Raw genomic sequence first — 25524 nt, 5'->3', positions numbered from 1 at the left:
ATTTCATTCACACTGCTACGGGGTGCTGGGCATAGGGTTGCAGTTTCAGCCCTCTATCATGCCCGCTCCTTGTTAGGGGAACAAATTAGAGCAGGCTGAAGGTAACCTGGCCCTAACTGGAGAGGCAGAGACAGCTGCTACCTAATTAGACTGTGGCTGCATAAAAGTCTCAGGGGAAGAAAGCAGGGGAGAACAGGAGGAAAGGAAAAAGGAAGAGAATGAAAGCAGGGAGGTAGCTCTCCCATCCCCCCTGCCTGCAGACGATGAAGGGTTACTTGTTCATGGTGAAACAGCGGTGGGAACAAGCCTGAGAATAAAGTGCACCAGTGGTTACTAAACCCAGGGTCTCAGAGTGACTTTATGAACCTTGCAGAGGCAGAAGCCAGCCGGGCCCTGCACACTCTGCACACACACAATCAATATACTGCCTGACTGGGAAGAATTCTCTGCTACAGGTTCTCCTTACGTGCAGTGGGACTATTAAAGGACAGGTGGAAACTCAGATGATGCCTAAGTTCCAGGAGAACCCAGTTCCCAGGGACGCAGCACTTACTATATAGGTGAAATACTGGATCTGGTTCAGAACAGCAGGATTGTTGCTCTTCAGGTGGAAATTCACAGGTAAGTTGTCTCCAGGTTTGAGCTCAGAAGCTGTCACCGCCAGATGGAGATAGTTTTGAGACCCTCCTTGGGACTGATAGGCTTCAGCCACCATGGACTTAGAGGCCTGGCGGTTTGCTGGGAGGTTGGGATGGGCAGTTTTTACCTGCAGGAGAGGTGGAGATAAAATCCTAGTTGAATCCGGGAGTGAGCTTAGGGTCTCTAGCCCCTCATGCTGGGTCACACCATGAGCAATAGCAAAGGAAGCTTCCCTGAGACGCCATTGTTGGTGGATTCTGCTGCTATCAGCCATCCTAGGCATGATACTTTAGAGAAATGCCAAATGCCACTTTTAATTGGCCTGTCGCTTCAGCACAGTCCTGCTGGGACTCCAGATTTCTGGACTGTCAGAGAACATGTCCCTGAACAGAGGAGACGGCCTTGCCTCTTGCAGGAGGGGTGAGAGGAATATAGAGGGACTCCTGAAGTGGCTGGACACAGATAGATCCAGTGTTCTTTCGGGCTTTGTAGCTTGAGCCTGGTGTCACCTCACAGGGGTCTTCACACTAAGCAGCCATGTGCTGTCTGCAGGCCTCCTTTGCTGCATGGTGTGTACCTTCATTGTGGCAAGGGGAATAATCTGGACCTGCTTATGCCCATGTCAATGTTTTCTGGGATCTCTTCTGGCCCCAGGAAATTGACCCCAGGCACAGATGAAATGCACAGAGTTCAGTTATCCCCCTGCATAGTGCATGAGAGGGGAGTGAATGCCACCAACAGGGGATTGCCCTCAGGGTGCATATAATACTTAGCCCAGACTCAGCGTTAGAAGGTTACTCACCGTGATGGAAACCTGTTGCCTATCCCTGGGCATGTTTATAATCAGCTTGGCAGTTCCATCTCCCTGGGTCAGCCCAGCTGACTGGAATCCTTCCGCCTGTACTGGGACATGGGGAGCTGGGGAGCCATCAGGGTTTGTGACGTAGACCTGAGAGGCACGATCAAAAAGGGATGCATTGAATAAGGGGTGCAGCGCTCCCTGCATCTTAACTTTAAATCAAATCACATGTATAGCATCTCAAGTCCATAGCCTCAAAGGTATTTAGGTGTCTAACTTCAATGGGAATTAGACACCTAAATACGTTTGAGTTTACAAATATTTTCAACTCTAAGGTTAATTAAAGTTTTCACACTCTGACTTGGGGGATGTCTAGGCTGCAGTTGTATGCAAGCCATGCCTGCTGGCTGTGGTGCTCTGTGCCCCTCTAGTGGCACCTAAATCACTTAGAGATTAATGAGTCTAGTACAGCCTTAGCTAAGTGCCATGTGGCTTTTAGCTCACGCAGTAATAGCTCATGTAATTAGCTCCGGAGATCCCAGGTTCTATTCCGGCCATCGACAGACCTTGGTCATTTTCGTTACCCAGTCACAGGGTGTGAACGCAGCTCGAGCTGACGTACCCACTGTAGCTTTATTCTCACTAGCCTGGGTCCTGGAACAGTGAAGTCAAGGCAGTGTGAGCATCAGCGCGGGCTAGCCCCATGAGTAATTATCCAGGGTCCAGGGTGGGCTTGTACAGCCAGCGCTGCCGCAGTTTCACTGTTCCTGGACCCAAGCTAGGTGATGGAAGCTAGTTCAGGGATGTCAGCTAGAGCTCCAGGCACACCCCATGACTGCAGTCTAGACATACCCTTTGAGTGCTGACTAGACCTAGGTCTGAAAACACTCAAGACTGCAGAGATCAAGGGTCTTGCAAAAGCCAAGGATGTTTTGAAGTTTTAAACCTATTATGCTGGTGCTCCAAACAGAACCTTGGTAGCTGACGTAAAATCATTAGTACTCTGAAACCAACCCTTACATATTGGGCTTTGACTGAAATAGAACATTCATCTACTTCTGTCCTACATAAATCAGCTGGGGTTTAGTTAAGAAGATCAAGCATTCTCCTCATGAATGTAGTTTGCACTGCCTCTAATGACCTAAGCAGAGGCACCAACTCTGTGGATGCTCTGAGGCTGGAGCACCCACTGGGGAAAAAATTTTGGGTGTTCAGCACCCACCAGCAGGCCCCACCAATCAGTGCCTCCCCCTCCCTCCCAGTGCCTCCCACCCACTGAGGATCAGTTCAGGAGTGGGCAGGAGGTGCTGGGGGTGGGCAAGGGGAGGAGCAGGCAAGGCAGAGCTGGAGAGGGAAGATGAGGGGTGGGGTCTTGGGGGAAGGAGTGGAGTGGGGATGGGGCCTGGGATGGAACAGGAGTCAGGCACCCCCTGGGAAATCAGAAAGTCAGCACTTCTGACCTAAGATCTTTCCAGCCCCAAATTTCCAGACGGTATAAAATTTGCGCACCCATGTTAGCCCTAAGCATTCAGAGAGCCGGTGCAATTAAATTACCTCCATGCACACAAGAAAAACAGACAGCTACTTGAATGGAACTTAAGGTTCAGCGCTTCGACTCCTTTTTATGTTTATCCCATTCACCACTGTACATAAAGCAAATATCCAGATAAGAAATGGACTTAACCTGCTCATTACTGTGGTCATCAATTACTTGTTTATGCACCTTTGGTCTGTAGCCAAAGATAATTGCTTCAGTTCTCTGCTAATTTATAGTCTTACGTGCCTGCTGACAGAAAAATACTAAATTCCCTTCACAAACTCTTCAACTCCAAAGGAGTGTGGGACCCCAAACCATGTTCTCTGCGGACAAGAGGACTGAGACTAATTGGTTCAGAATTTTAGAAGCATAATATTTCTCCTGTAATGCTGCCTAACTCGCTGGGAGAAGAATCATTCTGTCAGTGCCAATTTTGAAATTCCCCCACATACTCATACTCACAATGATCCCTCTGCCTCCTTTTTCCGCAAATGCCTCCCCGCTTTGCAACTCCTCATCTGTACCTAATTCCCCTCTACAGTCAGAAAAGCCTGAAGTGCCAGCAACTAACACACAATCCAGGGAATATTATCCCCCAGTACACGACTGACCCCAGGGCACATTTTGGGCCAAGCCTCTAGCTAGGTGCCATTCCACACCTTGTATTTGCTCTCAGATTTTGGGCCAGTGGAAATCTAGAGTGATTCCATTGCATATAGTGGAGCCACACTGGAATTAGGTTGGTGTAACTGAGATCGGAATGTGGCCTTTTGTTTCTGTTCTATTCCAAGTTCTTATACCACCATGATCATCCCAGTACCCATATTTATCTCCTCTTTATACACCTCAGGCAACAGTGGGCATGATCCAGAAGAAGAAATATTACCATGAGTTCAAATGGCATCCCCGGCTTGAAGTACTTGGGTGTTTTTGTGAAGTGGATCTGATAGGGAGATGTCACAATGTTAATTCCGGTTCTCTCTGCTTCCACCATGTTGCTGCCTGCAGAGAGAAGTCACTGGTCAATTAAAACTGAGCGAGCAATACAAATTTTGTCCTTAAGGTCCAGGCTAAAACACAAGGAATAGGTCATGATCAGATGTTGATTCAGTGCTGCTGATTCTTGTGATTTTTGTTTTAATTCCTTGGGTTCAAGCCCCAGCTGCTAGAATCAGCATATGGCATGCGAATCTCAGCTGTCATTTTAAAGAAGAAATGAGTTTCTAACCCTCCTGGTTGAAGAGAAAAGCTTCAAGACATGTCTCAAGTGCAATATAATGCCTCAAAAGCCAGGAGGGAAAGAAAAAGCAACCAAAGTTTACTATTTTTAAAAAAAGCCTCATGATTTTTAATACAATCTCGTGATTTTGGGAGCGGGGGAATGACTTGTGATTTTTGCATGTTTGGGGTTGGCATTACTGCAGGCCATTGAACCTGATTCTGTTTTCACTCCAGTATAAATCAGGAATAACTCCCTTGTAGTCAGTGGCACTGTGGCAGTGAAAACAGAATCAGTCCCTTTCATGCTAAAAAGACTTATTTTAGCTTTTAAAGAAGCAACAAGAAAAAACAAAAACAAAGTCTCTGGGAAGAGCACGCAGTGCGTGTGTATCTATATGTAACACGGTGCTGGCCTAAGGGGCACTGAACCACCCCTGTTAGCTCAGAACCTGCTAGCGTAGCTCCCATGCAGGGGAACTGATTGGAGCTGGCAGGGTGTGGCTCATTAAAGGAGCCTAAGAGCAATCACCTGTGAGCCTGCTGAGAGGAAGGCCTATAAAGCTGACAGACAGGAAGGAAGGAGGGTGGGGAGGGGAGAACTAGGAGGAGTAAGAAATGGCTGCACCTAACTAGCACCAGGCACTAGCTGTCCCCCGGCTGGCTACCTAACTGCAATTGACTTGTACATAGAGCTGTATATAGATAGTGGTGGAAATGAACACAGGGAAATAAAAGGACAGTGGGTTGCAAAATAAGAGGTCTCCGGCTAATTTGTACAGCGAGCAAGAAGGCGCTAGTCTACACTATATAATAAGATTCCAGGATTGTCACTCTGTCCACGTACCGTTCTGAAGCCTAGAACGTCTGTTGTGTCTGTGTGAAGTGATGGAAGCAGCTATACAAGCAAGAGAAGGGCTCTTTTTAGTTACAATATCACCAGGTTCAATCGTCACCAGGATTTGAAGTCTGTTACTGGCCAACTTTTAAGTCCCCAGCCATTCTGACTTTACCAGGCTGATGTACAGCTCCAGTAAGGAATGTGCCATGCCAAGTGTCCTAGACCATTGTGATATCACACACAACTCAACCAATCACCACCTTTACTCTATAACTAATTTGCATGTAGTAATTGTGACGTTATTGAAATAAACTGTGACTGCATAGATCATTGTTGCAACCACTGTTATATATTTGCAGCACATATTGTACAAAGGTTATCGTGTGAGGTGTCTATGAAGAGGTTATGGTTTGCTGGTTATAATTAGGCCAGTTGTATCACTTTTGTATTTGAAGTTATGAATATGGGCTATTTACTTGTATCTCAAATGTATTTGATTCCAAGTAGCCTCAGTGAAGCATTAGGTCAGCTTCTTGAGAAAGGACAATTCTTAGTAAGTGCCCAATCAAGAAACACTTAACTGACAATGGACTTTGGGAGACCCCAATCCACATCTGAGCTTTCCTGGGAACATTCAAACTTACACGTAAACAATAGTGTTAGCCTGCAAACTGAGTCATGCATGGACACGTGACTTGCCCATGTGACTCCAGACTCCATCTTACGACTGTGATTTTCCACAATAGGAACAAAGAGGTGTCCTTCCATGGGGAAAGAATAGAAAAGGCCCTGAAAACCCCTCCGTCTCGTCTTCAATCCTGCTTCTTACTTCTGGAGGGACCTTGCTACAAATTGAAGCTCTGAACAAAGGCCTGAATGAATGACCAATCCCAGCTGTGGATGTACTCCAGAAACTTGATTTGAACTTGCAGGTTTTTTCATTACTCTATGTAATTGATTCCATTTAACCAATTTTCGCTCTCTTTTCTATTTCTTTCTTTTTATGAATACACCTTTTGATTTTAGATTCTAAAGGATTGGCAACAGCCAGGGGCGGCTCTAGTTTTTTTGCCACCCCAAGCACGGCAGTCAGGCAGCCTTTGGCAGCTTGCCTGCGGGAGGTCCCTGGTCTCGTGGATTTGGCGGCTTGCCTGCAGGAGGTCCGCCAGTCCCACGGCTTTGGCATACCCGCTGCCGAATTGCCACCGAATCCACGGGACCAACAGAGCTCCGGCAGGCAAGCCACCGAAGGTTGCCTGACTGCCGCCCTTGCAGGGACGGGCAGGCCACACCCTGCGGCTTGCTGCCCCAGACATGAGCTTGGAGCGCTGGTGCCTGGAGCCACCGCTGGCAACAGCGTGATTTGTGGGTAAGATCTGTTTTGTCTATTGACCTGGGTCTGGGGCTTGATCCTTTGGGATCAGGAGAATCTTTTTTCTTTTACTGGGGTGTTGGTTTTCATAACCATTCATCCCCATAACAAGTGGCACTGGTGGTGATACTGGGAAACTGGAGTGTCTAAGGGAATTGCTTGTATGGCTTATGGTTAGCCAGTGGGGTAAAACCAAAGTCCTCTCTGGCTGGCTGGTTCTGGCTGCCTTAGAAGTGGAGAAACCCCATCCTTGGGCTTTAATTGCCCTGCTCTAAGCAATTTGTCCTAAATCGATACTCACAGAAGTGTCCCACCACAGGCAGCATCATTACAGTAATGTCATTGGTTGTTTGGATTACTTGGTCCAATTGCCACACCCATGCAATGGCACAGGCTTTCAGCTACTAGTTTCATCTGTAACAAGCTACAGCTGCTTGGAACAGAATGGCTGCTCCTGCTGCAGGGAAAGTTTAGAAATCATAGCTATGTAGAGCTGGAAGGGACCTCAAGAAGTCATCTAGTCCATCCCACACACTGAGGCTGGAGTAAGTATGCCCAGACTATCCCTAAGAGCTGACCGAGAGCTCTTAGAAAAAAATGGTTATTCACCTTCTCATAATTGTTGTTCTATGAGATGTGTTGTTCAATCCATTCCAATCAGGTGTGTGCGTGCCGCATGCACTCCTGCCGGAAGATTTTTCCGTTAGCAGCATCCATAGGGTCGGCCTGGGCACCAGGTGAGCTCCGATGAACTCGATCTGTTGTGTGGGTATCAAGGTGAATTTTTTTGAAGTTTATTTGCAGGCCTGGACTGTGGAAGAGGAAGATGGTAAGACACGTCGCCTTTAATGTCTCATCGTATGAGCCACCCTTGATAAGGCAGTCGTCTAGGTAGGGGAAAAATATAATCCCATGTTTGCGGAGGTGGGCCATGACTGCGGCTAGGGTCTCGGAGAATACTCTTGGTGCTGAGGAGAGTCTGATGGGAGTACTCTGTGTTGAAAGTGGTCATGTCTGAGGGTGAATGGCAGGAAGTATCTTTGTGCTGGATGAATGAATAAGGGGAAATAGGCATCTTGTAGGTCGAGAGCTGTGAACCAGTCCCCTTGTTCCAGCACGTGTATTATTGTGCCCAATGTGATCATCTTGAATTTCTGTACATGTACAAATTTGTTCCGTTGGAGTAGGTCTAGTATAGGTCTCCATCCCCCGCCTTTCTTTTGGGTCAAAAAGTAGCGAGAGTAGAACCCTTTTCCCCGATGTTGCGTTGGTACATGTTCCACTGCATCTAGGTGTAGAAGATGAGCCACTTCTACGTGAAGTAGATGCTTGTGAGAGGGGTCCCTGAAGAGGGACAGGGAAGGGGGAAGGGTGGGCAGGCAGGAGATGAAAGGGCTGGGGTAACCTGATTGAACTGTTTCCGGGACCCAGCAGTCCTGTGTGACCTGTTGCCAGACATGGTGGAAAAACTAGAGGTGGTGGGCAAATGGGCAAATAGGCAGCATAGTCAAGAGGTGGTCATGCAGGCCCCAACCAACACTTCAAAATTGATGTTTGTTTCCCAATCGATGGGAGGCGGGTGGTTGCACATGGTTTTGTCTGCGCTTAGGAGGTCTGTTGTGGTTCCTTCCAATAGCATACGATCTGGGCTGGGACCGGTGATATTGTTGTGTGCGGGGCCTCTGATAAGGTTGATACTGTTGTCTCCTGGAGAGGGATGGGTATATGCCAAGTATGCGCAGGGTGGCCCTAGAGTCTTTCATCATGTGAAGGACTTGGTCAGTTTTTTTAGAAAAAAGTTTATCTTTGTCAAAGGGAAGGTCCTCCACTTTGGTCTGCAGATCTTTGGGTATACCGGATGCAGACAGCCAGGAAGACCTGAGCATCACTACTGTAGTTGGCGTAGTGCGGGCTGCTGTGTCTGCCATGTCCAGGGATGGTTGTAGTGCTGGACACCAACTGGCCTTCAACAAGGATTGACTTAAAGTCCGCTCGCCTGTCCTCCAGGATATGGGAGGTAAAATCAAAGAGCTTGTTGTTGTTGTAGTCATAGCTTGCGAGGAGGGCGGAGTAATTTGCAATTCTAAATTGCAAAGTGGAGGAGGTATAAACCTTGCAGCCCAGGAGGTCAAGTCATTTCAGAACCTTGTCTTGCGGAGGGGGCTGGTATTGTGGCTGTTTTGTTCTGTGTGTCGCTGCATCCACTGTAAGAGAATTTGGTTGTGGGTGGGAAAATAAGAAGTCTACATCCTTGATGGCAACATAATATTTTCATTCAGCCTTTTTGCGTGTTGGTGGGATGGAGACAGGAGTCTGTCAGAGAATGTCAGCTGGGTCTAGGATGGCTTTGTTCATGGATAGCACGATCTTTGAGGATGCAGATGGTTGGAGGATTTTGAGGAGTGTGTTTTGTGTCTCCTGTACTTCCTCCAAAGGAATGCCCTGGATGAGTGTCACCTTCTTGAAAAGTTCCTGGAATTGCTTAAAGTTGTCCACATTTTGTGGAGGTGGAGAGATGAGGGCTCCATCTGCAGCTGATGGAGAGTTAGGAGCCGGTGAATCAGGTAAGGGTTTATAGCCCACCTCTTCAAGAGGGGGTTCAGGAGCTCGAGATGTAGATGGAACTGGACACAGAGGCTCAGAATGGGTCTGTGGTCTGGTGGAAGGGCCGCGAGGAGGAGTGGCAGCAGGAACGGGTCAAAAGTATCATTGAGGTGAAGGCATAGGTTAAGAAAAGTGAGGTACCACCCATGGGGGGACAAAGTAGGGAAACTGAAGCTGGTTCTTGTGAGGTGCTGTGCCTTGAGATATATATGGTTCCAGTGGAGGAGAATCAGGTGGGGAGAACTCTGACTGCTGCTGCATGTCATTCTCACTGTCCATGAGGGTAGCCAGGTCAGGTGGCGAGAGCGACTGTTCATATAGTGAGCACTGTGTGTCAAGGAGTGGGGAGCCAGGCTCAGGGGCCACGGAGATATCATCTTGATGTAAAAATAGTTGCTGCTCCATGGACTGTGTTCCTGCGGGGTGCAGAGTGTGAGTGGAAGCCTGCAGTGACTTTTGTTTAGATTTTGTGGGCGCTGCGGGCCATTTATAGGCACCCTGCAGGGGGTCCACGTCTGCTGCAGGGGTGATGGGCAGGCTCGGTGCTGAACATGCTGCCAGTACCGGCTTCATCTCCAATGCTGGTAGGACCGGTGAAGAGGAGAGCTTTCCGCTGTGGGAAGTCGGTTCCCTGCTTTTGCATCCTGCATGAGCATGGCTGAGGTGCTGGGGCTGTCAGAGGCCCCTGCTTTTGGCGCTGTCAGCACTGAGGGTAAGGATCTCGCAGGAGACCCTTTACCCTTTTGAAAGTCTCTGGGTGGACATTGGGGCATCCTGCCTCTTCGCTTGAGAGGGTGAAGCCACGCTCCTGATCGGTTCCGAGCTGGCAGGGGAGTGAGAGAGAGGGTTTACTTGTGCCCATCTCCATAGGTGGCTGCAGAGATTTCTCCATCAGGGCCCTGGTTTCCAGGTGGGTACAATGAAGACACTTAGCAGGGATGTGTGTCTCGCCGAGGCACTTCACATACCATGAGTGTCCATCAGAGCGTGGCATAGGCTCCTTGCGGGAGTCGCATTTCTTAAAGCTCGGAGATCCCAGCATCACTGAGCTATGATCGCCTGGGGGCAAAGACTCAACGGAAGATAAACGCGAGAGAAAAAGTTGTTTTTTTTTCCAACTAAAAAACTATTCTAAAGGAAGGGAGAGAACTGGGATATTTCCGTCTAACTATTTCTATTTCTTTTTACTTATTTCTTTCAGAGACCAAGGAAGACGTTCTGGACTGCCCTGAGTCCCATCTTCAGCCAGAGACAGTTGAGAAGGAACTGAGTAGGGTGCAGGACGTGCGCGCTCAGGCAGACCCGAACGACACCACAAGACAGCAGCTGAGCGTGTGCATCCTGAGCAGGCACTGCTACCAAAAATCTCCGATCAACGGTGCCGGGACGCATCATCACCTGGATTGGAGCACCCACAGGGACAGCCCTTGAAGAAGAATCTATGATTCTATGATTTCAGTCTCTGTGTCTTTCCACAGCTGGGCGTGTCCCTGCTGAAGGAGGCTTGAGAGGACCTGGTGGCACCCTGGAGGAGGGAGCAACCCATCACACCAGGTTTACCCCAGAGCGAATGAGATCAGAATCTGGCCTGCAGCCTTTAAGATCTGCAGAACCCTAAGCAGATAGGGCTTTATGCATCTAAATCAACACCTTGAACTGCACTCAGCACCAGTTTGGAACACCCCATGAAAAAAGCACTTGGCTTTGCACTTATTGCTGATGCTCACCAGATTCTGTCAAAATGGTGACAGAGACGTAGAGCGAGTGGCCAACCAGTTCGTTCAGGTTGGCAAACCGAGCCTGCAGCATCGCTCTGGTCAGCGTTGCTTTCCCTTCTCCATCTTCTATCTAGAAAGGGAGAGAAAGTTTCATGACCTCATCCATGAAGTTCCCCAGGAGGCATGACTCCTCACCCCCCACAGCTGACAACAGGAATTACCGAGATTCTTTTGAGTGATTGTGGGATACTCCTCTTCTCATCATCCATCTTCACCCCAAAGAGGACAAAGGCATTGCCATCTAGTTTTTTCTCATATAGGTACCTGGAGGAATACGGATGGGTAAGAGAACCCACAAGGAAACCTACTGCTGAACATTATGCCCTAGTGCCACCATTCTCCTCCATAGCCCCAGCTGCTTGGTTGGTGTATATCTCCCATGATCCACCATGGTAAGGAGAAGGGGACCCTCATGGCTATCGTGCATCATGGGAGTTGAAGTCCAGCTAGCAAGCCCAGCCCATGGAGAAGAATGGAAGAATGAAGCACCCGAATGGCAACTCCTATGAGGCACTGCGCCAGCATTTCTGAATCACTAGATTTTCAGCCTTTCCCCCCTTCCATTTTTGGACATTGGTTTTTGGATGAAAGAAAAAAATCAGAATTTTCTATTGGAGATGGAGATTCTTCATGGAAGAAAAAAAAACATTTAGTGAAAAACATTCCCAAAGTGATGCAAGACTTAGGTTTCTTTCTGCACTAAAACCTGTGGTTGTACCCCACTCAGCTCATCCCTTCCATCTGCTCACAGACCCACCTCGCAGTGATAGAAACCCTGAAGTCTTCATTGCCATCAATGTATAAAAACTTCTCAGATGGTTCCAATATGACTTCGAAACTCGGCAACACTGGAAAAAGGAGAGGGGAAGAGGAGAACATTGAGCTTGTAGAAGAAGGTGGGTTGCCAGCAAAGCCAAGCCACAGGGAGACACTGCTCCAAGATGATGTCAGAAGAGTAGAGACAGACCCACTCCCTGAGCCTGGGCCCGGTAGGTGCTGGATTCTTACCATACTCCTTAACATCAAATTGTGCGCTGAAGGTCTGCTGAGGGGAGTCTTCATACCTGGCCATGATCTTCCAGGTTCCCAGACTGGAAGAAGGAAATATGAAGGAACACTTAATGCACTTAACACGCACATTTCACAAGGCCCACCTGGCTCACTTGTTTCTCCATTAATGTTATCAGTTCCAGAAGCTAAATCTGAGCCATACATGGAACTCAAGCCGTCTTCAGGGAACCATGGGGAACCTTAGACAAGTCATTTTTTTTTGCACCTTGATGTTTTCATGAACCAGTACTAAAGGTAGGGACTTAGATCCACAACCCCCTCAACCTTTAGCCAGCAAGGTTTGAGAAATTTAGATCTAAACTTTGTGGCCAGCACTTGTTTCTACAGTCTGCGTGGACCAAAACCCTCAATCCAAACAACCCGAAACGTAAGAAAACTCCAATCCATACAAAAATCTGGCCCCTCGCTCACCAGCTCACTGATGTAATTTTCAGAGTAGTTGAGCATTCATAAATCCCACAGAATGGGAGGTAGGGTACTCAGCACTTTTGAAAAACAGGCCAACAGGGCCTAATCCTGCCTTCATATACTACAGAATAAATCAGGAGTAATGGCAAGGAAGTCAGTGCAGCTTCATTCTGGTGTCTGCGTAGACTTGGAAAGATTAGTTTTTATCGATACGTGTCATTGATTTCACTGTGCACGCGCATACCAACAAAAACACATTTACATCAATAATATCAAAATTTACAGATAGGCAAAGCAAGAAAAATGCTGCTTGAGAACTTACTACAGTTTGATTTAAGGCTTTATACGTTGTGTATTTGGACATACGATGTTGACAATTTGTGTTTTAATGGCTATAAAGCTTTCCTTTTTTTGAATCTCAGTGTCTACTGTCATTAAATAATTATTGTCAGATTCCGCCGCCGTTTTTTGGCCCTCCATGTTTTCCCCCACCTGTGAAAATGTAAAGTGCTAAAACTCAGAATGGGAGACGATAAAAACCCATAATTTAATTTTGCACAACTGAGCATTTGAAGTGATAGAAACTGGAAAAAAAGTCTTACAAATAAGCATGATTATCCATCCAAACTATAACAAATACAAATCAAATTATTCCAAGACTGGATATGTGCCTGGAGAGTGTGTTTTCTACACGTTGCTTGGAAATACCTGTAGGAAATGATCTAGTTGATGGGCCACACACAGTAACTAGCTCAGGAGTTATCAGACTTTTGAACTGGTGACCCCTTTCACATAACAAGCCTCTGAGTGCGACCCCCCTTATACATTAAAAACACTTTTGTATGTATTTAACACCATTATAAATGCTAGAGGCAAAGTGGGGTTTGGGGTGGAGACTGACAGCTCGTGACTCTCCTTGTAATAATCTCAGTCCCGACCATTCAGTTTCAAAACCCCTGAACTAGCTCCACTTCATCTATTCTGCTTCCCTGCCCAACTCCTGCAAAGCTCTGCTCTGTTCAGGCAGAATAACATCCGGGCAATCTACCTGATAATCTCCGGTAAATTGTGGCTCAGGGAGAAGATGCCTGATTTCAAGGAGGCAGAGATGGGAATTTGCTTGACAATAATGGACTCAGGGGTCTGGAAAGGAAAAAAGTTAAGAGTTTAGGGAGAAAAATGCTTCCAATTGCTCTTCACAACATCATCTGCCACATTTACATTCCTGAGCCACTGGAGGGTTCTCCATACTTCCAACAATAGCATATAACAATCTGGACTTCACTGATTGGTTTGAATTCCTTAACTATCCAGAGACACTGGAAAACTGACAAATCTCTCCTGACCTGGCTCAGCGAGGCCAGCAAAGAACTCAAGGAAGCGGCTCAGAAGACTAAAGAGCCTCCACGGCAGAATCTTGCAGACGCCAGACTTAACCCTGAGCTAGCTGCAAACCTTGGAGCTGCCCAAAGGACTGCATCGCTCTACCAACCACAGCTGCTCCCCATCGCAAAGCCCCAGCTGGCTATGCTGCTGCTCAGGACAGAGTGTTAAAGAAAGGGGAAACTGAGTCAAAGAGGAACTGAAGGGACAGATGTGTTCTCTCCCCTCCCAGCTGGCTGAGGTGAGGAAAACCCCGGGGGATTATTGCCCAGGGTTTTGCAGCTGATTTACTTTATTTTATGGATCATAAAGCCCAGTGGAAAGGGCCTTAACAGAACTGATGCCTGGAGCTATAATCCCTGTTCCTGCCACCAGTTTACATGTCCTTCAAAGGGCTCGTTGCAGTGGCTCCTTGTCTTCAGCCTTCCCAGACAACCACCTGACTGGCTGTTCCCGAAGAACTCCATGCAGCTTTCCTCAAGAGTTAACACCATTGCAGAACCACGGGACTTCCACTGTATCCCTGGGACATCCACTGTGTCCCTTCCACTGTGTCCCAGCAGCCTGGCTGCTGCCCCTGCAAACTTTGTAACCTCCTTAATGACTAGGGGAGAATTTGTATGCCAGAGGTTTTCAAGGAGAGACCTCAAACAATCATTTGCTTTGCTCCCGGCTGTACCATGTTGCTGCTACACGTAGGGGTTCTATGCAGCCGCCTCAGTCACAATAAATTGCTATGCATTACCCACACAAGTGGCTAAACCCATCTATCCCTCCACGGGCTCACTCAGAACAGGGACCTCACCTCAAACTCCACGATCACTCTCTTAGACACCGGTTCCAGTTTGTGACCCACGGTGAAGATCCGGTAGAGGACTGAGAAAATAAAGAAAGAAGACACCTTGGCCCAGATCCTCAAAGCTATTTAGGTGTCTAAATCTGATTGAAACCAACCAGAGTTTGGGGTCTGACCCCACGGAGGGGTTGTTTCACCATAGCCTCTCTCTACAGTCGGAGATGTCCATAGCTTTTTTCTCTAGGGCATTGTCTTGCTTTTCTCCCCTGTCCCTAAGTACCAGGTGGGAGGGCTTTGTCATTGCTAGGACCTGTCCTGCTCTGAATGGCCTGGGATTAGTAGACTATTTCACACAGGCTTCAGGACGGCCGTCAGATGGGGACATGTATCTCAGTACAAGATGCAGCAGAACCAGTCACTGTGATTTGAAAATTCCATCACCTATTCTCAATCCCATGGCCCACCCAGTCTTTTGGTATCTAACAATCAATGGGACTTTCCAGCTAGAACAATGGTGAAGGGTCAAATATTGCAAATTGGTGAGGGCAGAGTCTCTGCTCCAATTCTTCTCTGTCTTCAACTAGACAACAAGCAAAGCAATATGCACAGGATGTGACATGGCAGCCTTGCTGTAGATATGGCACGACATCAGCAGGTCCCACCCTTTCCCATTAGAAGAGACCAGGGGAAGGCAGTACCTGTAGACCCGGGTGTATAGATGGTTTTGTCTGTCTGGATAAAGATATATCCACTGTGGAAATGGACCAGAACCACTTTCTCCAGGGTTTGCTGAGGAAACTTAGCCTGGACCACCACATACTGGTTTTGTTTGGAATCTTTTGTTATGTTTTTGGTGGGAACCTGCACGAGAAGAAGAACATGGATGAGTTCTTCCTGCTTTTACTCACCACCGCAAGCGATGCTCTATGCAAAAGACCTTTGCAGTGTTAATGATGCTTAAGTTACAAAATCACAGAATCATAGACCTGAAAGGAACCTCGAGAGATCATCTAGTCCAGTCCCCTGCACTCAAGGCAGGAGTAAGTATTATCTAGACCATCCCTGACAGGTGTTTGTTCAACCTGCTCTTAAAAATCCCAAATGATGGAGATTCCACAACCTCCCTAGGTAATATATTCCAGTGCTTAACTGCTCTGACAGGAAGCTTTTCTTATGTCCAACCTAAACCGCCCTTGCTTCAATTTAAGCCCATTGCTTCTTATCCTGTCCTCAGAGGTTAAGAACAATTCTTCTCCCTCCTCCTTGTAACAACCTTTTATCTACTTGAAAACTGTTCTCATGTCCCCTCTCAGTCTTCTCCTCTCCAGACTAAACAAACTCAATTTTTTCAATCTTCCCTCATAGGTGATCGTTTTCTAGATCTTTAATCATTTTTGTTGCTCTTCTCTGGACTTTCTCCAATTTGTCCTCATCTTTCCTGAAATGTGGCGCCCAGAACTGGATACAATACGCAAATGGAGGCCTAATCATGGTGGAGTAGAGCAGAAGAATTACTTCTCATGTCTTGCTTACAACACTCCTGCTAATACATCACAGAATGATGTTAGGTTTTTTATAACAGTGTTACACTGTTTACTCATATTTAGCGTGTGATCCATTATGACCCCCAGATCCCTTTCCACAGCACCCCTTCCTAGGCAGTCATTTCCCAGTTTGTACATGTGCAACTGATTGTTCCTTCCAAAGTGGACTACTTTGCATTTGTCCTCATTTAATTTCATCCTATTTTCTTCAGACCATTTCTCCAGTTTGTCCAGATCATTTTGAATTTTAATCCTATCCATTATCCAAATCATTGATGAAGGTTGCCATAAACATACAAATAAGGGTAACATAAAATCCCTCTTGGGAAGCTGTTCTAAATCACTTTACCTGTAAGGGCTTAAGAAGCTCATACAATCTAGTTGGTACCTGACCAGAAGGGTCAATGAGGAAAGAAGATTCTTTCAAAACTGCCCGGGGCCGGGGGGGAGGTTGTTTGTGCTCTCTTTGTTGTCCCCTCTCGGATGGAGAGAGAGATCAGGCAGGTAAAACATCTCCTGAAAGCATATCTAAAATGATCCATCTACAATTATAAAAAATTGCAAATAAGGCAAGGAAATGCATTAGATTATCTTTTGTTTTAATTTGTGAATTTCCCCTATGCTAAGAGGGAGTTTTATTCCTGTTTTGTTATTGTGAAGCAGAGCCAAAGGGAAATCCTCTGTGTTTTAAATCTTTTTATTACCCTGTAAAGCTACATTCCATACTGATTTTGCAGGTGTGATTCTTTTATTTTTTTCTTTATAATAAAGTTATTTAAAAATCCTGATTGATTCCTAAAAAAAAGACAGTTACTCACCTTTGTAACTGTTGTTCTTTGAGATGTGTTGCTCATATCCATTCCAATTAGGTGTGTGCACGCCGCGTGCACGTTCGTAGGAAGATTTTTACCCTAGCAACACTCAGTGAGTCGGCTGGGTCGCTCCCTGGAGTGGCGCCGTTATGGCGCCGGATATATACCCCTGCTGACCCAATAGCCCTTCAGTTCCTTCTTACTGGCTACTCCAACAGAGGGGAAGGAGGGCGCGTTTGGAATGGATATGAGCAACACATCTCGAAGAACAACAGTTACAAAGGTGAGTAACCGTCTTTTCTTCTTCGAGTGCTTGCTCATATTGATTCCAATTAGGTGATTCCCAAGCCTTACCTAGGTGGTGGGGTCGGAGTGAGATGTTGCAGAATGCAGAACTGCTGAGCCAAATGCTGCATCATCTCTGGACTGTTGAACCAATGCGTAATGTGAGGCAAAGGTGTGAATCGATGACCAGGTAGCTGTGCGACATATTTCCTGGATGGGAACATGGTACAGGAAGGTGGCAGATGAAGCTTGAGCCCAAGTAGAATGAGCGGTGAGGTGGATACCCGGAACGTGAGCCAAATCATAGCATGTATGGATGCAGGATGTTACTCAAGATGAAATTCGTTGGAATGAGACTGGTAGGCCTTTCATCCCATCTGCCACAGCTACAAAGAGCTGAGGTGACCTTCGGAAGGGTTTTGTTCTCTCAATATAAAAGGCGAGAGCCCTGTGAACATCTAGGGTGTGCAGCTGTTCCTGATGCGATGGGTGCGGCTTCGGGAAAAAGACAGGGAGGAAGATGTCTTGATTGACATGAAAGGCGGACACCACCTTAGGGAGGAAGGAGGGGTGTGGTTGCAGCTGTACCTTGTCCTTATGGAATACCATATACGGGGGGTCTGCTGTCAAGGCCCGAAGCTCAGATACTCGTCTTGCCTAAGTAATAGCGACGAGGAAGGCTGTCTTCCAGGAAAGATACAGCAGTGATCAGGTGGCCAGTGGTTCGAAAGGAGCACCCATAAGCTTGGCTAGTACCAGGTTGAGATCCCAGATAGGGGTTGGGCATCTGACTTGAGGGTACAAACGTCGCAATCCCTTGAGGAAACTTGAAACTACGGGGTGAGAGAAGATTGATTGGCCATTTTCCCCTGGGTGGAAGGCAGAGATGGCTGCCAGATGCACCTTTATGGAAGAGATCGCTAGGCCCTGTTCTTTCAGGGACCAGAGGTAGTCCAGGAAAGTAGGAATGGACACCTGCCTGGGGACTGAGTTATGCTGAGTGCATCAGCAGGAGAAATGCTTCCACTTGGCCAGGTATGTCATCCTAGTGGAAGGCTTCCTACTGCCCAAGAGCACCTGTTGGACCGAGGCAGAGCAACGCAACTCAGACTAGCTCAACCATGCAGCAACCATGCTGTGAGATGAAGAGACTGTAGGTCTGGATGGCGAAGACTGCCGAAGTTCTGTGTTATGAGATCTGGCCAGAGTGGCAGGCGAATCGGGTCTGCCACTAAGAGGTCGAACAACATGGTGTTCCAGTGCTGCCTCGGCCACGCTGGAGCAATCAGGATCAGGTGGGCGCTGTCCCTGCAGAGCTTGAGTAGGACTCTGTGGACGAGTGGAAACGGTGAGAAGGCATAGAGTAGGTGCCTCTTCCACGGGATCAGGAATCGTCTGAGAGGGAGCCCGGGAAGTGTCCCTGGAAGGAGCAGAACACCTGGCATTTCCTATTCTCTCGGGAGGCAAAGAGGTCTATGTGGAGAAACCCTCACTTCTGGAAAACAGAATGGATGACATCCAGACGAATCAACCACTTGTGAGACAGGAAGGATCTGCTGAGGTGATCCGCCAGAGTGTTCTGGACTCCTGGGAGAAAAGACGCTATCGATTGAGTGGGCTATGCAAAAGTCCCAGAGGTGAAAGGCTTCTTGACAAAGGAGGGAGGAGTGTGCTCCGCCCTGCTTGATTATGTAAAACATGGCCGTTGTGTTGTCCGTGAACACTGATACAGAACGGCCTTGGAGATGGTCTCGAAACACCTGGCATGCTAGACGAACCACTCTCAGCTCCCGCACGTTGCTGTGTAAGGTCAGCTCTTGAGGCGACCAGAGACCTTGAGTGCAAAGGTCCTCGAGGTGGGCACCCCAACCCAGCGATGATGTGTCCATGGTTAGGGCCATCGAGGGTTGCGATGGGTGGAATGGTATCCCTGCACAGACCAGAGTGGGGTTTAGCCACCAGGTTAGGGAGCCCAGAACCTTCTGGGGAATAGTGAGCACTGAGTCCAGGCTGTCTCTGCGTGGTTGGTATATTGGAGCAAGCCAGGTTTGAAAGGGACGGAGGCGTAGCCTCTCATGCTTGGTCATGAAGGTGCAGGAGGCCATGTGACCTACTAGGCTGAGGCAGGTGCACACCGACGTTGAAGACCTCGAATAACTGAAGCCATTGCTTGAAAACGCGACTGCGGGAGGCAGGCTCTGGCCAGATTGGAGTCCAGAACCACTCCGATGAAGTCTATTCTCTGCATGGGTGTCAGTAGACTTCCCTGTGTCGATCATCAGGCCTAGGCTCCCGAAGAGGTCTTTGATGATGCGCAGGTGCTGCGACACTTGTAACTGGGAAGTCCCTCGAATGAGCCAAACGTCGAGATACGGGTAGACGTGTACCCGATGACGCCAGAGGGAGGCAGCGACTACAGCCATACATTTTGTGAACACGCGGCGCCGTAGAAAGGCCAAACAAAAGTACAGTGAACTGAAAGTGTTGATGGTTGACCACAAAATGGAGATACCGTCTGTGTGGTGGGTAAATTGCGATGTGGAAATACGCATCCTTCATATCAAGGGCGGCATACCAGTCTCCCAGATCCAGGGACGGGATAATGGTCCCCAGGGTTACCATATGGAACTTCAGCTTTATCATGAATTTGTTGAGTTCTCGCAGGTCTAGGATCGGTCGTAGACCTCCCTTTGCCTTGGGGATTAGGAAGTAGCAGGAATAAATCGCCTTGCCCCTCATGTCTTTTGGCACCTCCTCTATGGCTCCCATGCCTAAGAGCGACTGGACCTCTTGTAAGAGGAATAGCTCGTGAGAGAGGTCCCTGAAGAGGGACGGGGAGGGAGGGTGGGAAGGCGGGGTTGAAACAAACTGGAGGTGGTATCCCACCTCCACCGTGCGCAGGACCCAACTATCTGAAGTTAGCTGGGACCAGGCAGGAAGGTATGGGGAGACATGGTTGAAAAAGGGAGGAAAAGGATCTGGTAGAGCAACTGGTGGGCCGCCCTCAGGCATCCCATCAAAAGTTCTGCTTGGGCCCCGCTGGTGGTTTAGGGGGCGCCTGATTTTGACCTCCTTGAGGGCCAGACTGCCACCGCCGATTCCCTCTACCACGCCTTCTGCTAAAGTCCTGACGCAGCCTAGGCGGGGCGTAAGGGCGGTGTGGCTGGGCCCAGAAGATCCTGCGTTGGATCACTGGTGTGTGCAAACCCAGTGAGTGCATTATAATGCGATTGTCCTTCAGACTTTACAATCTGGGGTTAGTCTTATCTGAGAACAGGCCCTGGTCTTCAAAGGGCAAATCCTGAATACTTTGTTGTAATTCAGGGGGAAGGCCTGATGCCTGGAGCCAGGAGATACGCCTCATTGTCACTCCTGACACCAGAGTTCTGGCTGCAGAGTCCGCTGCATCCAGAGAGGCTTGGAGGGAGGTTCTTGCTACCTTTTTACCCTCCTCAAGTAGGGTCGTAATTTCTTGATGGGACTCCTGGGGAAGAAGTTCCACAAACTTCCCCAAGGACACCCACGTGTTAAAGTTATATCTACTTAGGAGGGCTTGTTGATTTGCCACCCTAAGTTGGAGGCCCCCAGCCGAGTATATTTTGCGGCCTAGGAGGTCCATGCGCCTAGCCTCCTTTGACTTAGGAGCCGGGGCTTGCTGGCCATAATGCTCCCTTTTGTTCACCGATTTCACCACTAAAGAGCAAGGAGGTGGGTGAATGTAGAGATATTCATACCCCTTTGAGGGGACCATATATTTTCTCTCTACTCCCCTTGCAGTAGGTGGAATCGAGGCTGGGGATTGCCAAATGGTGTCCGCATTAGCCTGTATGGTGCGGATAAACGGAAGAGTCACTCTAGTAGGTGCATCAGCCGATAGGATATCTACAACAGAGTCCTCTATTTCAGGGACCTCCTCCACCTGTAAGTTCATATTCTGAGCCATTCATCTCAAAAGGTCTTGATGGGCCCTGAGATCAATTGGTGGAGGGCCTGAGGAGGATGTTCCTGCCACCGCCTCATCAGGCGAGGAGGAGGAAGAGAGGCCTGGGACCAGGGGGTCTTGTAGGGGCTCCTGTACTTGAGGAGCATCATCTGCGTCAGGTGGAACCTGGGTGTCTGCAGATGGTATCGGAGCCTCATCCATGCCCGTAGGAGGGGGGCGGCTTACTGTCGCCTCTGGTACCCAGTGTTCTGACAGGGCCAACCATGGAGCCACTGATGGAGCACCTTGGGGTTGGTAGTATGCCCACAGTGTCCAGAAGGACCAGTGATGAGGCCCTTGCTCGTGGCTCTGGCTCTGTGGAAATATATGACTGGGGACATCAGAGTCACACTCCTGAGGATAGGATGCGCTACCAGCCTGCGATGACACCGATGTGTGTCTCAATGGCTACGGCGGTGCCAATAGACTCTGGGAGGGCGCCACTGTTCTGGATGCTCGATCCCAGGGCGGTGCCGGGCAGTGGTACCAGGAGCTATAACGGTACCACGAGCGAGACCGGGACCTTCTACCTTAGCGGTGCCGGAAGGTCGACCGGGATCTCGAGTCCCTTTGTCTGGAGCGACTGTGGGATAATACACGGTGCCGAAAGCAGTGCCGTGAGTCGGATCAGTACCAGGAGTATCTGGCCGGCGAACGAGATGTTGAACGGTGCCACGAGTGCGACCGGTACACAATGGAGAGCAGTGCCGGGACTGCCAGCAGCGCTGGGAGCAGGAACGGTGTGATCGAGAGCATCTGTGAGACCGTGATCTTGAACGACGTCTCTCTGTTGGACCAATGGAAGGTGGCCTTACTAGGGCTGGTTTCTCGATGGATTGTATGACCCGCACCAGCGGTGCCGGGGGTTGAGGCCGTGTCGACTCCGTCATGGCGATGAGCTCCCTTGCCGTGGAGAAGGTCTCCGGTGTAGAAGGGACGGCAAACTCAACCACAGCATGAGCCGGGGAGCTGTCAGACACCGGACTCAACGGCCCTCGTGGGACCAGAATCAACGGTGCCGCGCTTGGTGGAGCCACAATCTGCGGTGCCACAGTCGACAGTGCCACAGCAGATGACGGTGCCGGACGAACAGTCTTCGAAGAGCACTCCTTCTGTGGAGCTGAAGCAGCTGGAGCGCTATGTTGCTTCCTGTGTCTCAGGGACAGGGAGCGGTGCTGAGCAGATGTCGGTGCCGGTAAGGGTCAGTGCCGGGGCTCCTTCTCGGTACCAGAGCGGTCCGGGGCCGAAGGGGCGCTCCTTACAGAAGCAGTCTGTTGGGCACTCGGTACCGATGCTGCAGGACTAAGTGCCGACTCCTTGAGGAGCTGTTTCAATCGAAAGTCCCGCTCCTTCTTCGTCCTTGGTGTAAACGACTTGCAGATGCAGCACTTATCGGTAAGGTGGGATTCCCCTAGGCACTTGAGGCAGGAGTCGTGGAGATCCCCTATTGGCATCGGCTTTTGGCATGCCGAGCACGGTTTGAATCCCAAAGCCTTGGGCATGGGACCATATCGGGATGGAGGAAAGGGGCTAATCCCCGATCCCCCCTTAAATTATATACACTAACTATAAATACAACAAGTAATACTAACTATAACTACAAGAACTCAAACTATACACACAATAAACAGCAAAGAACTACGAGTAGCTAGGGTCATGGAGATCAACAAAACCGCGCTCCACAGTTCCAACGACCGTCAAGGGCTGTAAGAAGGACCCAAAGGGCCGTTGGGTCGGCAGGGGTATATTTCCGGCACCATAACGGCGACACTCCAGGGGGCGACCCAGCCAACCCACCGAGTGTTACTAGGGTAAAAATCTTCCGATGAACGTGCACGCAGCGCGCGCACACCTAATTGGAATCGATATGAGCAAGCACTCGAAGAAGAACCAGAGGTTTTGGTCTGTGCTCACTTTGTTAACCTACTGGTTGGTATATTATTCTCAAGCCTCCCCAGGAAAGGGGATGAAGGGGCTTGGGGGGATATTTTGGGGGAATAGGGACTCCAAGTGATGCTTTCCTGAATTTTTGTGTAATCACTTGGTGGTGGCAGCAATACCGTCCAAGGACAAAGAAGGGAATTTGTGCCTTGGGGAAGTTTTTAACCTAAGCAGGTAAAAATAAGCTTAGGGGATCTTTCATGTAGTTCCCCACATCTGTACCCCAAAGTTCCGAGTGGGGAGGGAACCCTAACAAAGTTATTGAACAGAACTGGACCCAGAATCAATCCCTGCGGGACCCCACTCATTATGCCATTATACATGGAAAGACTCCATAAGAAACCACAGCCTTTTACTAACCCACTCTACATGCTGTTCCTCGAGCAGCTTACACAGCTGCAAGAAGGTGGTGGGTCTCCTCACTGGGGAATACCCTAGGTGGAAGGGGATTCCCAGGATGGCACAGTCAGTGTAGGTCACCACCAGTGAGTCAGGCCAGACCATTTGGACAGCCCTGTACCCATTGTCCAGTCACAAAGGGCATCCCATGGGTGCCCTGCTGAAGTCAGTTCTACTGCACTGATGTTCTCCCGACTATTCCTACTGTGCTCCCCTAAAACTGTAATATCTTGGAGACCTTCCCCCTGTCCCCCCAACTCTCCATTCCTGGCCAGGACTTTGGATCAAGTCAAAATGAGAATCCTACTCCACCAGGGAACCTCACCATCCTTACTCTCAACTTTTTCTTCTACCTCCTAATTTGGGGCACCTCAGTTTTTAGGTCCACAACAAGAGAGTCCTGCATCACTAATAGGTTCGTAGATGTTATGGCCAGAAAGGACCAACATAATCAGCTAGTCTGACCTCCTGTATAACTAGAGCCCAACCAAATTTAGAGTCTATTCTGGTCAATTTCATGGCCCTAGGATTTGAAAATTAGTCAGTTTCATGTTCTCAGACGTTTACATCTGAAATTTCGGGGTGTTTTAACTGTGAGGATCCTGACCCAAAAGAAAATCATGGGTGGGGGAGCCACAAACCTGTTGTGGAGGGTTCATAGGATTGCCACCCTCACTTCTGCACTGCCTTCAGCTTCCTGCAGTGCAGAAGGTTCCCAGAGGTGGAGGCGGGTCTGATCTCTCTGCTTGCTGCTGGGAGCGCCCCAGCCAGGGGTTCGAGCCGGCCTGGGGAGAGACAGGACTTCCTTTTCCCTTGCACAGCCCTCGAGAGATCAGACCCACCTCTGTGTACCTCTCCTGGTTGGGACGTTCCCAGCAGTACGGGGGAGATCGGACCCACCTCCACCTCTGACAACCTCCTGTGGCTTCAGGAAGCTCTGGGGCTGCTGCCCAGCCCTGGAGCTTCTTACAGCCAGGGGAGGTACCCAGAGGTGGGTCTGATCTCCCCTAGAAAGCAGCTGTGCAGGGTAACAGTAAGTCCTGTCCTTTCCCAGCCCCCAGCCCTGCCCCTTCTCCTCCCCTCCAATAGCTAGATTTCACAGAGGAGGTCTGACTTCATGGTCCGTGATGTGTTTTTCATGGCCGTGAATTTGGTAGGGCTCTATGTATAACACAGGCAATAGACTTTCGCCCAGCCATTCCAGCTCATAACTTCATGCTGGGCTAGAGTGTCTCTTTTAGAACGACATCCAACCTGGACGGGGTCTGAACATGTCAGTATTGCAGAGTTGGGGAGCCAAAATATTGGCGGCTCCTAAAATGAGTGGGACACTGTTGAAAATGATACCTTTCATTTCACTGGATGACCTGAGGCTGGGCTTTTACTCACCTTTATTACAGGTGTGCCCATCATCCCATTCGCAGGGTTGAGGTCGGTTTGGACCTGGTATAAGATGTGTTCCTTAAGCGGGAAATCATGCACGGTGACTGTAACCGCGATTGGGGCATTGAGGCCATGGGCTTCCACCACGACCTTTTCTTCACTCTCCACTCGCAGGACGTTGGGTGTGATCAGGGAGTAGCTGTGAATGGTAAAAAGGTCGATGTGATTAATTCAGTCAGTGTTTAAAACCCCACTGGTTGTGATTTCCACATCCCCAAGGAGGTTTTATACCAAGTTTGTTACCACGATTTATTTGCTTTACAGCAGCATCTCGAAATCCCAACAGCAACTGAGGCACAGTACAAACGCAGAGTAAGAGAGAGTTCCTGCCCCTAGGGGTATGTCTACACAGCTGCTGGGAGGAGTGTGTGACGTTGCACTCCAGATGTTTTATGGAAATATGCTTATGAGTGTGAATATGATGTAACTATAATATGCTTCATGCAAAAGCTCTCTTGTAAGGTATCATAACAAAGGTTCTAACCTACTGAATATATTCCTCCTATTTGTATGCATGAATCATTCTTGTATCTGAAGCTAGAATATGAAGTATAACTCTAAGGTCCTACTGTAATTATACAAAGTGTGGGCCATTGATGGTGATTTAGAATATTGATGGCTCCAATTGACTAGGACAATTGGTTGTAAATGGTTTATTTACCTGAAAACCTA

General features: G+C 48.7%; 1 protein-coding gene across 1 annotated transcript in view; it reads right to left on the bottom strand.

The window, feature by feature from the left end:
• LOC115643428 (complement C3-like) overlaps positions 1-25524 on the bottom strand; it is a 106311-nt gene that overhangs the window by 76882 nt on the left and 3905 nt on the right. The window contains exons 2-12 of the mRNA XM_030547458.1: positions 24799-24991; positions 15145-15307; positions 14456-14526; positions 13316-13410; positions 11797-11879; positions 11546-11636; positions 10950-11052; positions 10738-10858; positions 3862-3977; positions 1442-1588; positions 554-766 (exon numbers count right to left, since the gene is read on the bottom strand). Of these exons, the coding sequence (XP_030403318.1) occupies positions 554-766; positions 1442-1588; positions 3862-3977; positions 10738-10858; positions 10950-11052; positions 11546-11636; positions 11797-11879; positions 13316-13410; positions 14456-14526; positions 15145-15307; positions 24799-24991 (1396 nt within the window). The remainder of the gene's footprint in view (positions 1-553; positions 767-1441; positions 1589-3861; positions 3978-10737; positions 10859-10949; positions 11053-11545; positions 11637-11796; positions 11880-13315; positions 13411-14455; positions 14527-15144; positions 15308-24798; positions 24992-25524) is intronic.

This window comes from Gopherus evgoodei, unplaced genomic scaffold, assembly GCF_007399415.2.
Source record: "Gopherus evgoodei ecotype Sinaloan lineage unplaced genomic scaffold, rGopEvg1_v1.p scaffold_59_arrow_ctg1, whole genome shotgun sequence".
NCBI classification, from domain to species: Eukaryota; Metazoa; Chordata; order Testudines; family Testudinidae; genus Gopherus; species Gopherus evgoodei.
Note: the sequence above shows the minus strand (reverse complement) of the source record. Positions and strands in the feature narration are given on the sequence as shown.